This window comes from Peromyscus maniculatus, chromosome 5, assembly GCF_049852395.1.
Source record: "Peromyscus maniculatus bairdii isolate BWxNUB_F1_BW_parent chromosome 5, HU_Pman_BW_mat_3.1, whole genome shotgun sequence".
NCBI classification, from domain to species: Eukaryota; Metazoa; Chordata; class Mammalia; order Rodentia; family Cricetidae; genus Peromyscus; species Peromyscus maniculatus.
This window is the reverse complement of record NC_134856.1, coordinates 93246036-93258932: the sequence shown is the minus strand read 5'-3', so window position 1 is coordinate 93258932 and position 12897 is coordinate 93246036. Positions and strand designations below refer to the sequence as shown.

At 43.9% G+C, this 12897-nt stretch overlaps 1 protein-coding gene across 25 annotated transcripts in view; it reads left to right on the top strand.

Moving 5' to 3' along the window:
- The window catches only part of Zmynd11 (zinc finger MYND-type containing 11), a 90401-nt gene extending 80067 nt beyond the window's left edge, over positions 1-10334 (top strand). For 16 of the 25 annotated variants that reach the window (XM_076572901.1, XM_042278202.2, XM_006980175.4 and 13 more), the window contains 6 exons: positions 1284-1402; positions 4285-4492; positions 4896-4964; positions 5713-5985; positions 6190-6375; positions 8080-10334. In XM_076572901.1, the coding sequence (XP_076429016.1) occupies positions 1284-1402; positions 4285-4492; positions 4896-4964; positions 5713-5985; positions 6190-6375; positions 8080-8202 (978 nt within the window). In that variant the 3' untranslated portion in view covers positions 8203-10334. Of the gene's footprint in view, positions 1-1283; positions 1403-4284; positions 4493-4895; positions 5133-5712; positions 5986-6189; positions 6376-8079 lie in introns of all 25 variants that reach the window. The other 9 variants (XM_076572897.1, XM_042278196.2, XM_076572905.1 and 6 more) reach the window with 1 other exon arrangement.
- Positions 10335-12897: the final 2563 nt, after the last annotated feature.

The following is a 12897-nucleotide window of genomic DNA, read 5'->3' as shown; positions in this document are numbered from 1 at the left end:
TTGATAGGAGACTGAGTCTTTGCTTTTCCTATCATTTTCAACAAGAGACCTGGGGCTTTGCTTCTATCTGTAGTTCCATCATTTCCTCTGAAATGAAAAAAGGTCTCTGGGTATTTGAGGGCAGTATCCCCAGTGACACAATGTAGATGTAACCAACCGTCTTATTAAATAAGAAACACAGAACCAATGCAAAGAAGAAAAGCCAAGAGGTCAGAGCTAAGAGCTAAAACCTTACCCTTCCTCCTGCAGTGGTCCTACCTCTCCGAACCAGAGCTACTTCCTGTGTTAAAGTCTTTATATAGAGTTTCTGTTCTGCCTTCTCATTGGTTGTAAACCCAACCACATGACCACCTTGTCATGGCCTGTCTAGACCTCCAGGTTTTCTATGGTTGGTATTGAGATTAAAGGCATGTGTATCCAATACTGGCTGTATCCCTGAACACACAGAGACTTACCTAGCTCTGCCTACCAAGTGCTGGGATTACAAGCGTACGCCACCACTGCCCTGCTTTCCTATGGCTTGCTAATAGCTCTGACCCCTGGGCAACTTTATTTATTAACATACAAATAACATTTTAATACAAATAAGGTATCACCATATTTTCCCTTTTCTATTTTAATAAAAAGAAAAAAGGAAAAAGCTTATAACTAATATAAGAAAAACTATATACAAAAGTACAATAACTATATACAATATATACAAGTAATAAATACCTAAACAATGTCTAGTTCATTTGTATTTGACAAATTCAGAGAAAATAATTCCATTATCTATCCTATTGTATCTAATTCACTTTCTATCCTAATTAATCTTCATTTCTAACTAACTAATCTTCATCTCCCTCAGAGACCCAAGAGGAAATAATATTAGCTAACAAAAATAAAAACAGGAAGTACATGCAAGCAACTGACATTGGGTGGACTTAGGAGACCTCACAATCAGAGAGTCTGTGTGCGACCCAAAATTCTCCTCTTTCTAACAAGTCCCCAGGTGATGCTGGGACAGGAGCAAAGTCAGGGCACTCTGTTGACTGCTGTCGTGCACAGAGCCCTTGACTTTCGAGGTGACCTTATTCCAGTTCCTACCTCATCTGGGAAATACTCCATAAGTCTACTTTCTCTTAAGCATATGAATTGTTTTTCTTGATGGCAAAAGGAAAACAAAACACTTGTATGTGTTTCAGAGTTAAAAGGAAATATTATCCAAATGGATTATGTCTTACTTAATCCATGCTTCTCTATTTAAGTAGTCAATATTAAAAGAAATAACATTTCACTTTCAGATACCTAATCATGAGCTGGTGTGGGCTAAAATGAAAGGTTTTGGGTTTTGGCCAGCCAAAGTCATGCAGAAAGAAGACAATCAAGTTGATGTACGCTTCTTTGGCCACCACCACCAGAGGTAATCCCAAACACACGCAGTAGCAAGAGCTATGTACATATGTGTGCTGACGGCTCTTAGAGATAGTGAGGGCCATGCTTGTTTCAAATACAGCACACGCCCGTAGCTGGTAATAATTTATGCAGGTTTTCCAATATCATTGTAAACAGGACATTTCAGTGGGATGCTTGGTCCTCAGGTGCGGAGCACACTGTACTGAGATTGAACCCATCATGTAGGGTGTGTGTGTATGTGTGTGTATGTATGTGTGGTGGGGGGTGTCTACAGGCATGTCCATTCCACACTGTAAAGATGCACATGTATTTGAGTCTTCTCTGTAAACCTTTAACAGGCAAAAACAATCAACTTAATTATAGCATCAGTCTAAGACTGTGGACAAGCACAGTGAGTGGAAAGAGACAGCGCACAGTTGCAGAGCATCGTCTCCACTCCCAGGTTTCCATATGTGGAATACATACAAAGAAGCTGACTATAAAATTACTTCATATATTTCATAGAAAAATACCAACCTGTAGGATGGCATGCTTCCAATACTGTTCTCAGTGTGAGTTATGGCCCTGATAACATTGAACATTAAACTTAGGATATTAACAGTATTGTCATAAAGTGTTGTCACCATTAGTTTGGATTAGAAAGGTGAATTGAACTTTTGAGAAGTACCATTGGACTCAGATTAATGAGTCCAGTGATAAAGTCAGAAAAGGTTCCTGTAACAGATAGGAAAGGAATGGGAATCATGCTGAAAGTCAGCTGTGCGTGAACTCTGAATATCTCCGTAGATCTTAGTGTCTGGGGCAAAGGTCAGTACGAGAAGCTTCAAAACAAAGGACTGTGTTTTCCCTCCTGGTTTGCAATTTGTCTTAGATAACCTGTGAGTACTTTAAATGCCCGTTTTCTCATTCATACAGACACACCTAGCAGACACTGTTACGTTAAGAAACATAAACTAAAAACACAATGTACAATTTTAATACAGAGTGAACATTTCAGCTTTTGATGAATAGGTAAATTTTAGCGTGACAAGCTTCATGCATCATATCTAGTTAGTTTCAGGTTCTCACAAGGGGGCACTGTGCACATCCTGTGGAGTAAGTCAGTGTCTGTCAGCGTGTGTCCAAGTCTCTGCACTGACTCTGTCACCCAGACACACTAGCCAGGCTCTCTGAGCTTTGGCAAAGCTGGGGCCTCACTCCTCATGCAAGCTTGATACAGACATAAGCACAGCACCTAGCTGGTTGTGGCAGTCCACAAAGTGATGAGTTCTAAAGCAAATATAGGGAGAATGGGGAAAGGGAATTTTTTTTTTTTACTTCCAGATAGATAGGTCTCTGAGTAGACCTGCTATTCCATCACGTAATGCAGAATCATTGATCTGGATAGAATATGACATGAATGATTGCTTAGGAGATACTGTAAAAATTCTATTATATTCAAGTAGTTGATATATTGAAAATAAACAGAAATTGTAATCATGAATTAAGCATCAAAAGACTATGTATGGCTCATGAGAAGGCACTAGTTGCTAGTTTTGAGGAATGTGTTTTTTGATAGTATATTGTATTACACATGAGAGGCAGAAAAAATTAAGCAAATAATTTTGGGCTCGCTTCACCTAGACTGTGAAGCTGACTTAGCCAGCAGGAGAAACCAGTTGCCTATACATAGGACCTGTGGTAGTGGATCTACCTAGAATCTGCAAGATTGCTTTGGACCAGTCAGCTTCCTTAACGCAGCTAGACCTTTTTTCTGTAAGTTGCTGGAGATGGCATGACCCCAGTAGGCAGCCAGCAAGAAAGTCGTTGAATAATTTGTAATAAGTCACAGAATCAGTTCATACATCTTTACTTTATTATACTAGCCTTAAATTGTGGGATGTCTTTACTTCTTCTTCTTCTTTTTTTTTTTTTTAGCTCAGAGTACCCAGTGTTAATTTAAACTGACACCTATGCATGGAAATGTTTTAAATTGTGTTGAGAATGTAAGGGAAGGAGCATCTATCCTGGTAGGTGACCAGCTCACTATGCACACCTTGTCACAGGAACCTCACTGAAGCAGCACACTCTCCCACTTTTGCTGACTGCCCTTGTGCAACAGGAGCACATGACTTCCATGTTCTAGATCACCTTTACCTCCTGTCACCTCTTATCTTTAGCTTAGTCATAAAGGCAGAGACACTGTATCAGGAGCATGCATCACATGCTCCCAGTTACCAGTCAGTGTGCGTACATGCACTCACACACTGGCACATGCGTGCGCGCGCGTGTGTACACACACACACACACACACACACACACACACACACACACACACACTCCTATTCGTTTCTTTGAAATCTCTGGCACATGTTGTAACTCAGATGCACTTCTGAGGGCTTGCATTATTGCTAAAGAATACAGATCCAGCTCCATGTGTTAATTTGGTTTGTCTAAATTATAGGGGCATAGCAGAAATGTAACTTAGTTAATAAAAGGTACCCTCATTGTATGTAGGTGTACACACACACACACACACACACACACACACACACATATTAAAATTATGTGCATTTTGAAATGGTTCCATTATGCTGATCAGCATGTAGCTGGATGGGTCCTGCTAGCTTACATTATCCAAAACAATAGATAATATTTTTTAAAAGACTTACAAATGTCTCTCTGAACATGGCAAGCTGAGGTGACTAAAGAGGACAGTGAGTAAATCACCGTGGCCTGGGAACTGGCTCCTCACTTCTTGTCTACTGGCTAAGAGTTTGGTAAGCCTGAGTGTGAGCCTCTGTCAAGTTGTTGCAGATATTCTTTCCAGTAGGCAGAGTCCACGCCATGCTCGTAACCTTTCCCACCACAATGGCTGTCTCTAACTACACCTCCCAATACTTCCCATAGGGCCTGGATTCCTTCTGAAAACATTCAAGATATCACAGTCAATGTTCACCGACTGCATGTAAAACGCAGTATGGGTTGGAAAAAAGCCTGTGATGAGTTGGAACTGCACCAGCGGTTCCTCCGTGAAGGCCGGTTCTGGAAGTCTAAGAATGAGGACCGAGGTGAGGAAGAGGCAGAATCCAGTATCTCCTCCACCAGTAATGAACAGGTGAGTGATGTCTCGGTAAGAAGGGCCTGCTGATTCTGATTTTTCAATGCAGAAACCTCTGTGTACACTCCTCACTGTCATAAACAGGTTTTGACATCTTCTTTCCCTTTCATACAAACATCTGTAAAGTGCTCTGCCCAAGTAAGCAAACCAGTGCAAAGATGTGAGTGGGTAGAAGCGCCTTGGAGCCTGACCCAGCCGGTGGGAGGAGAGTAAGTGTGCTACTTGGCTCTGCAGGTCCACTGGCCCTTTGATCACCAACCCGCAGCAGTAACAAAGCACGTGGCTGCTTCGTGGATGGAAGGCCTCCCTTCTCTGCTGCGGGGCCACTACAAGTACTTACAGCACAGAGGTATTTCCTGGTGTGTCGAATAATAAGATGTTACTTTTATAATGCCCACAGCTGAAGGTCACTCAAGAACCAAGAGCAAAGAAAGGACGACGTAATCAGAGTGTGGAGCCCAAAAAGGAAGTAAGTTGCCCACCTCACAGTGTCCAGGTGGCAGTGGAAAGAGGAAAGAGTCTCACAGTTCGGTCAAGACAGTCAAGTAATGTCCGTCAAGTTAAGGCCCAGTCTCCCGACTCCTGTCGTTGTGGACTGCTGCTCGACCAGCACACGAGTGCACAGTCTCCGTCCCCAGTAAGCAGCCGTGGAGCAGAGTCCGGGGAGCGAGCAGGGTGCTGCTGCGGTTCCTGAGAACCTGGTGGTTTTCTTGGCGTTGTGTGAAACAGAGCAGTTATCTGATGAGCCGGTCATGCCAGCTTTGAAAACAAGGAGACCACGGTCAAGCTTCCTTTTTTGTGTGAACTGAGCATGTTTTAAAATTGTAGATCTGGCTACATGCCAGACACGTTCCGTAAGGTGTGATTTATGATTCTAGGAAATCTGTTGATAGTTGATAATGATTTTATATTTTATAAACCAAAAACTTTATTTTAAAAGTATATAGTGAAATCATAAATGAAATTTTTGTTTAGACTTTTCTTAAGCTATTAATGGTTTAACTCTTCATTTACTGGTTGTGTTTGGGGAGGATTTATTTGTGACAAAATATAACAAGATACCAGCATTACTTGCTTGTTAACAGCCATTTGTGTGTGTGTGTGTGTGTGTGTGTGTGTGTGTGTGTGTGTGTGTGTGTGTATGAGCATACACTGAATTTTTCTCTTAACTGAGCTGTGTGAGTTACATTGCCCTGTTTTGCTTCTAAACACTGTAGGAACCAGAGCCAGAAACAGAAGCAGTAAGTTCCAGCCAGGAAATCCCCACAATGCCTCAGCCAATTGAGAAGGTGTCGGTGTCAACCCAGACCAAGAAGTTAAGTGCCTCCTCCCCAAGAATGCTGCATCGAAGCACCCAGACGAGTAGTGATGGCGTCTGTCAGAGCATGTGCCACGACAAGTACACCAAAATCTTTAATGACTTTAAAGACAGGATGAAGTCGGACCACAAGCGGGAAACAGAACGAGTGGTCCGAGAGGCACTGGAAAAGGTGGGGCTGTGCATTGCTGGGGGCGGTGGTGAGTGGGACGGGCTCTGGCAGGAGCGGCTGAGCCAATATTCCGTCCACTGTTGTAGTTAGTAACGCCTTCTCGCTAGCATCTCTCGTGTGTACTGAAGTAGGGGGACAGAGCCCAATCTCAGCAGGAAGGCTTCACTTACCTGTGTGTCCTGTCTGTTGCTGTCTTCATTTCAGCTGCGTTCTGAAATGGAAGAAGAAAAGAGACAAGCTGTAAATAAAGCTGTAGCCAACGTGCAGGGTGAGATGGACAGAAAGTGTAAGCAGGTGAAGGAAAAGTGTAAGGAAGAATTTGTCGAGGAGATCAAGAAGCTAGCGACACAACACAAGCAGCTCATCTCTCAGACCAAGAAGAAGCAGTGGGTGAGTAGAGTGGGTGAGTAGATGCTGTCCCCACTGCTCCTGGGACTGGGAGCTGCTGTGCTGAGGGCAGCTCAGAAGAAGAGGTGCAGTGCGCACAGAGGGACCCCTGCAAGCGTAACTAGAACCCCTCCTGGGCAGAGTGCTGCTGTCACCTAGTCCTCTGCTCTTCTCCAGCAGCGCAGACACTGTGATTGTCTGGTCTCGGCTTCAATCTGGAGATGTCTAGCGGTAGCCAAGCTGAAAAGCTGCACATGCGTCCCAGCAAGCGGTGTCCCTGTCCTAGACAGTTCCTGTTACAGTAGCTTACAGAATTGCTTCCTTTTGTTTAGAGGCCTGTCATTGCTCGGCAAGTGCCCTCCTTCCACCTGCCTGCAAGGGGCACCGAGTCCTGGTCTTAAGCCGTTCCTCCTGTTGGGACTCCTGCACAGAGCCCCAGAGCCCTGAGGGAACTACCTGGTGGGAACAAGTCTCCCTTATGCTCCTAACTTGGTTTCAATTTAAATAATATTTTATATAGCATTTCATGGTAATTCTTCCTTTTACCCAGCTTCTATTATGAAGATTCTGTATATATATATGTGTAAAGTTTTCATGAAGTCTGTGGTAAGAAAGAATTGTTATAAAGACTTAGCAAAAGTGACAAGGGCATCTTGGCACATGCGCAGAAAGAAGTCTGTATAGACAGCTTGGTGGGAAGAACTGCTGGCTAGGAAGACAGGGCTAGGCAGGGGCTAAGGTGTGCTCCAGCAAGCTCCAGAAGGCCCAGACACCACAGTGGTAATTCTGTCTTACATAAGACGCTAGATTTATTGAAGACATGACTCTCTTCACCTTCCCAGCAGCAATATGGTAGAAGTTGCCATTGTTGATGCAGCAAAATCACCAAACTCAAAATACTAATTTCAACAGAAAATAAAACAAATATGCAACCAAAAAGAAAACTGGAAGGTTGAATTTTGAATTTTTTACCAACCCGAGTGTTCTGGGTCCTCACCGTTTCTGTCAGCCCAGCCCAGGTGCAGCGTACAGCTCTCTGTAGTCTTGTGGGTTCTAAGCTCAGTCTGCTCTCCTGCTCACATCTTTGCAGGCGTCTACAGCAGTGCAGCTGCTGGCTCACCAGCCCTGCTCACAACTCAAGCATGGCGGTGGGGGTTAGCTCAGTGGTAGAGCGCTTAAGGCCCTGGGTTCAGTCCTCAGCTCTGAAAAATAAAAAGACAAAATAACAAAAACTCAAGCATGAACTTCCCCTCATTCCTTCTCCCATGTCTAAAGGTCTAGCCTCAACACTAGGCACTTTTTGACCCAGCTGGCCATTGTGAGAACTTCTAGTATCAAGAGTGACTTCTCCCTGAAAAAGCCAAGCTAGGACTCACTTCCTTCATAGGAGTGCAGTGGAGGGATGTGATCGTGGGAGAGCAGAACTACAAATGCCTGTCCTTAGGGAGTCAGGGCGGCATGAGGGAGGAGGCAGTTGGTGCTGGAGCTGGTGGACATGAACAAGCCTGTAGAGACACAGAGATGAAGTGCGGGGAGATGCCTGAGCCCTCACCCTGGCTTCCTGTCCTTTCACATATGATACTCGCAATGCACATGCATGTACCTGTAGGCTAGCCTGAGCAGAGAGAGCTTTGCAAGCGCAGCCTTAGAAACTTAGCGGGCCTGAGCTGTCGGCTCCTGGTCTCATGTGTGCCTCCCGCCCTGCAGTGCTACAACTGTGAGGAGGAGGCCATGTACCACTGCTGCTGGAACACGTCCTACTGCTCCATCAAGTGCCAGCAGGAGCACTGGCACGCAGAGCACAAGCGCACCTGCCGCCGGAAGAGATGAGCCTGCTCGCCGCCCTCACACGCAGCGGTTTTTCTTTCCAAGAAGCCAAAATTGTGTAGAATTTGCTTCCCATTTTGCACCAGCCTTTAAACACTTTTCGTGGTGAAATTTTGCACAGTAGTTTAAATCTTTTGTTAATGCTCCTCCGGCATTTTTCGGGGGCTGAAGTAACATCAATGGAGGGTATTACTCTAAATAAATTCTAATTGAAGATTTGTTGCATTTTCAGCAAATTTTAAAACATTTTTAGGTTTTACAGAGATTTTAACCTTTAAACAACAGATCTTAAAACAACAGCAACAACAACAACAACAACAGGTGAATACGAGTGAGTCTAACAAAGACGGAACAGAGCTGAATGTAAGAGCGGCAGACGCTTCCGAAGAAAACAGACTACCTGGCCGTGACCTGGCCGTGACCTTGCTGAGCTGGTTTTGTGCAGCTTGCTCACTGTTCACAGGCCTCGCCTGTGGCCGTGCTGGCGGCATGTGATTGAATATAGGGAACAGGGTTGACACAGCAGGGCTAGCCCTGCATATTTTTTCTTAAATATTTCCCAATTGTGTTTTCATTATTTCTTTTCAATATATAACTTTTATAACAAATTATTAGCTTTGATCTTGTAGTTTAAAATTGCAGGGAAACTGGGGTAATCTTTTACTGAGCTGGATCTTAGAGAAAAATGAATATTTAAATTTTAAAGTTTGCACATTTCATCTTTGTCCTGACATGAGTGCTTGTAACAAAATCAGCAGCAAAAACAAAAATCAAAAGCCAAAAACTACCTGTACTCAGAACGTGGAATACAGCTGAGACATGGCGTCTCTTCACCGAGTGCCCCCTCCCCAGGGCCACCCTAACCTGACTCCCTGTGTCTCCTCGAGTGGAAGTTCCTGCTCAGAGAGAGAAAGCACTTAGGTCTCACCGAAGCCGGTGTGTGGAGGGAAGGGTCATTGCTACTAACGAACTCCGTTGCTGTACACAGTGAATAATGCATGTTCCTTTTCTTGTATTAAAGATGCCGTGATTTGTACAAAGTCTGTATTTTGCGGGATGTCTGGTTAAGAAGCATTACCAGTAGGAATGGATCGATAGTTGAATAACATTTTTATATATACATAGATATATAAAAGACAACCAGGAAAATTAAATTTCTTTAAAACAATTTGGTTCCCCCCCCCCCCCCCCCGCCCCAAGACCGATCATAGACCAAACCAAATTCCCACTTTATCCTTTAGTTATTTTTTGGGGCTAGAGAAATAATTTGTAAATATTTATTTAGACCTTTGATATTTATTAAAGGAATTACTCACAACAGAAGTGAAAGAGTCGGGAGAAAAGCCTTTTAAAAAAGTTTTCTCCGGTCCATCAGGGTCACTCTAAAGTGAAAGCTAAGGAGTCTTCTGTGAATCCTCCTCCATCAGGCCTGCTGCTGGTGCAGATGGTGGGAACACAAGTTCATTGACAAACTACTGCCAAGCGGAGCACACTCTTTTCTAGAAAACCACCAGGGGCCATCACCTCCTCCAGGCTCTGCAGTAACCGCAGTAGCCGGCACCACCGCTCCCTCCTCGCCGCCGCCGCCGCAGACCATATCCTCGCTGCCGCGCCGCTGCCCTAACCAAGGACACTGACAGTCTTTGTTTTCAGGTTTTCAAACTTCGATCCACCCTGTGAAAGCAAGTTATTGTGGGAATATTTTTGGTGTAAAATCATTCCAGAGTATGTACTATTTACCTGATAGCTGCATGAAAGTGAGGTTCCTGTTACTTTGGCTTCTTGTCTCTGTCGACACGGCTGCACATTTCCAAGTTACTACAGTGTGAAAACTGTGTGTTTAAAAAACAAAAAACAAAAAAAAAAAAAACAAAATTAAAAAAAGATTGTGGCCTGGTTTTGTAAAAGTTTTAGGTAAAATTACAATTGATTGTTTTAGGAATCATTAAAATTTTCTGCAATCATAAAGCTATATCAAGGTGTTGAGTTAAGCCACTCTGCACATTGTAAGTACCCATCGTGGCTGTCCAGTTCTATGATGCATTCTGGCATTTTGTAAGCTGCTCTGACTAGCAATATATAGATTTCATTTACTGTGTTAACATTGGTTAATAAATGTATTAAAAAAAAAACAATTCTTGTTAATAAGCTGCTTTAGTCCAGTGTCATGTCCCAGACATAAGACCTGAAGGTTGTTCAAAAGTGGTGGGTTGCTTGTGGAGACTATTAAACCAGTGTGGGGAGCTGGAGAGACGCCTCAGCAGTTAAGAGCACTAGCTGCTCTTGCAGAAGACCTGAGTTTGATTCCCACATGGCAGTTCACAGCCTCTGTAATTCCTGTTCTAGGAACCCAATGCTCTCTTGGACCTCTGTGGGCACCAGACACACAAATGGTGCACATATTATGAAGGTAACATATTCATACACATAAATGTAAAAAAAAAAAAAAAAGCATGTTCTGTTCAGTTCTTCACCTCAACATTTACCTTGGATTACGAGGGTTATTTCTCAGAGAGAAAAGGATGAGAACATGTGCTCATATCTGCTCTTGACTGGACTGCTAAGCAGGCAGGGCCATCCTCTTCTCACAGGATGACAGGTGGGTACGATTTTACTAGTCTGCAGCTTTCACACCAACGTTAACCTGTCTGCATGTAGTTTTCTGTGTGGTTTTAGCACTGACATCCTCTAGTAGTTTCATAGTTGGGATGAGATGGTTTAGCTTTGAACTTACTGTACGATTCTGAAGTTTCCAACAGTCCTCACATAATATTCTATTCACTTCATTTTTGTCTTTGTCTCTGTCTCTAAACAAGAAGCTTACCTATTTAAAAAAAAAAAAACCCAAAAAACAAAAACCCTCATACTTTGGACACCTAATTCTAGACCTCAAGCATAAGAGTTGTGTTCAGAAAGGTTTTCAACTAAGAAATACTTAACAGGTATGAGCCCGTGACAGTACAGAGTGACGGTCGGAGTCGGTGATGATCTCACTGCCTTGGTGTGTGCCAGGAGACAGAAAAGCAGCTTGCACCTTCCCCCAGGATACTGCAGAGAAATGGCTGTATTCTAACACATTAGAAGGAAGCTTTTCAGTTAGTCAAACAACTCTAGCCTCGGTCTGGCCACACAAGACCAGGAAAGTATAGACAGGTCAATTCAAAGTGATTTCCTAATATACCTAGATATGCTTAACTGGTGAGTCACAGAGCTAGGTGTCAAGCTAAGGTTGGTTTGATTGCAAAGTCCATTTTTTTTTTTTTTTTTTTGGTTTTTCGAGACAGGGTTTCTCTGTGTAGCTTTGCGCCTTTCCTGGAATTCACTTGGTAGCCCAGGCTGGCCTCGAACTCACAGACATCCACCTGCCTCTGCCTCCCGAGTGCTGGGATTAAAGGTGTGCGCCACCAACCCTCGACTCAAAGTCCATTTTTTTAACCCATCTGCTGTGCCAGACTTGATAGAAAAACTTAATGACCATCCGACAGTTGTCAGTGTCAGCAAGTTCAACATCCCCTGAGTCGTACTTGTCACCTGCCCCATGGCTGGCATCTCCACTCCACCCACACATTGCTCTCTCAGTCCAGGGCAGCCATACCCTCACTGACTGAGGGACAGCAAGCAGCTGTACCTGCTGTGTCTTCATCTGTAGTCTTCAGTTTAGAGGTGCACAAACCTGAGGTCAGGAGTGTTATGGAACGGTGCTCAAGGCCTTGGTGGGTTTGAGCTGAGGAGACAGGCCACGTGGGCAGGGCCAAGGGGGAACTGTGGAAAGTTATTCACACCATGCAGGTAAGATGGTATCCGGATGCTGGGTGGGTCCTAACAAGGAAGTCTTGGGTTCATGCACTTCAAGGTCCTACTTAAGCACAGGCATCATTAACAAGTTCCCAACTCTGAGGACCACAGCTTTATTGCCAGGAAAATTAAAGTGATGGGTCCATATACCAGTGTTTAAGACAAACTGCATGAAATTCTATAGATGCCTCATGTCCAGAATTATCCTGACCTTCAGGTTAAGAATTCTTGACCCAATCAAGTTAATGAAACATCAATATGTAGAGAGACAAATAGAGTTACTGTTCTGTAGCAGGAATCTTAAAGGGTCTTATTAATAAAACAAACCCAGAGCCAGGTATTGGGGTGAACGCTGAAAGATCAGAGAGACAGACCAGGCCACCGCTACCACACCTTGCCAATTTCTCAGTCGATCCTGTTTCCTCAAACTGAAAGCCTCTGAGTCCTCATCCAAATGGATCTCAGCTGAACTGCTGCTAAAAGCTTAACCCGACTCTAGTTCCTGGTCCTCACGCTTTATATACCTTTCTGCTTCCTGCCATCCCTTCCTGGGATTAAAGGTGTGTGTCACCATGCCTGGCTGTTTCCAGTGTGGCTTTGAACTCACAGAGATCCAGATGGATCTCTGCCTTTGGAATACTAGGATTAAAGGTTTGTGTGCCACCATTTTCTGGCCTCTATGTCTATCTAGTGGCTGTTCTGTTCTCTGACCCCAGATAAGTTTATTAGGGTGCACAATGTATTGAACACAGTATCACCACACTGTTCTAGTTCAAACTGCTCAAAGCCACATAGATAGCTCACCAGGGAAGTGTACATGTCAGGATCCATGAGTGGGTCTGCAGCATGAAAGGCTAGAGCTTGTCTACTACTTGTGAACTTCCAGGCAGTATGGAGTCTGCT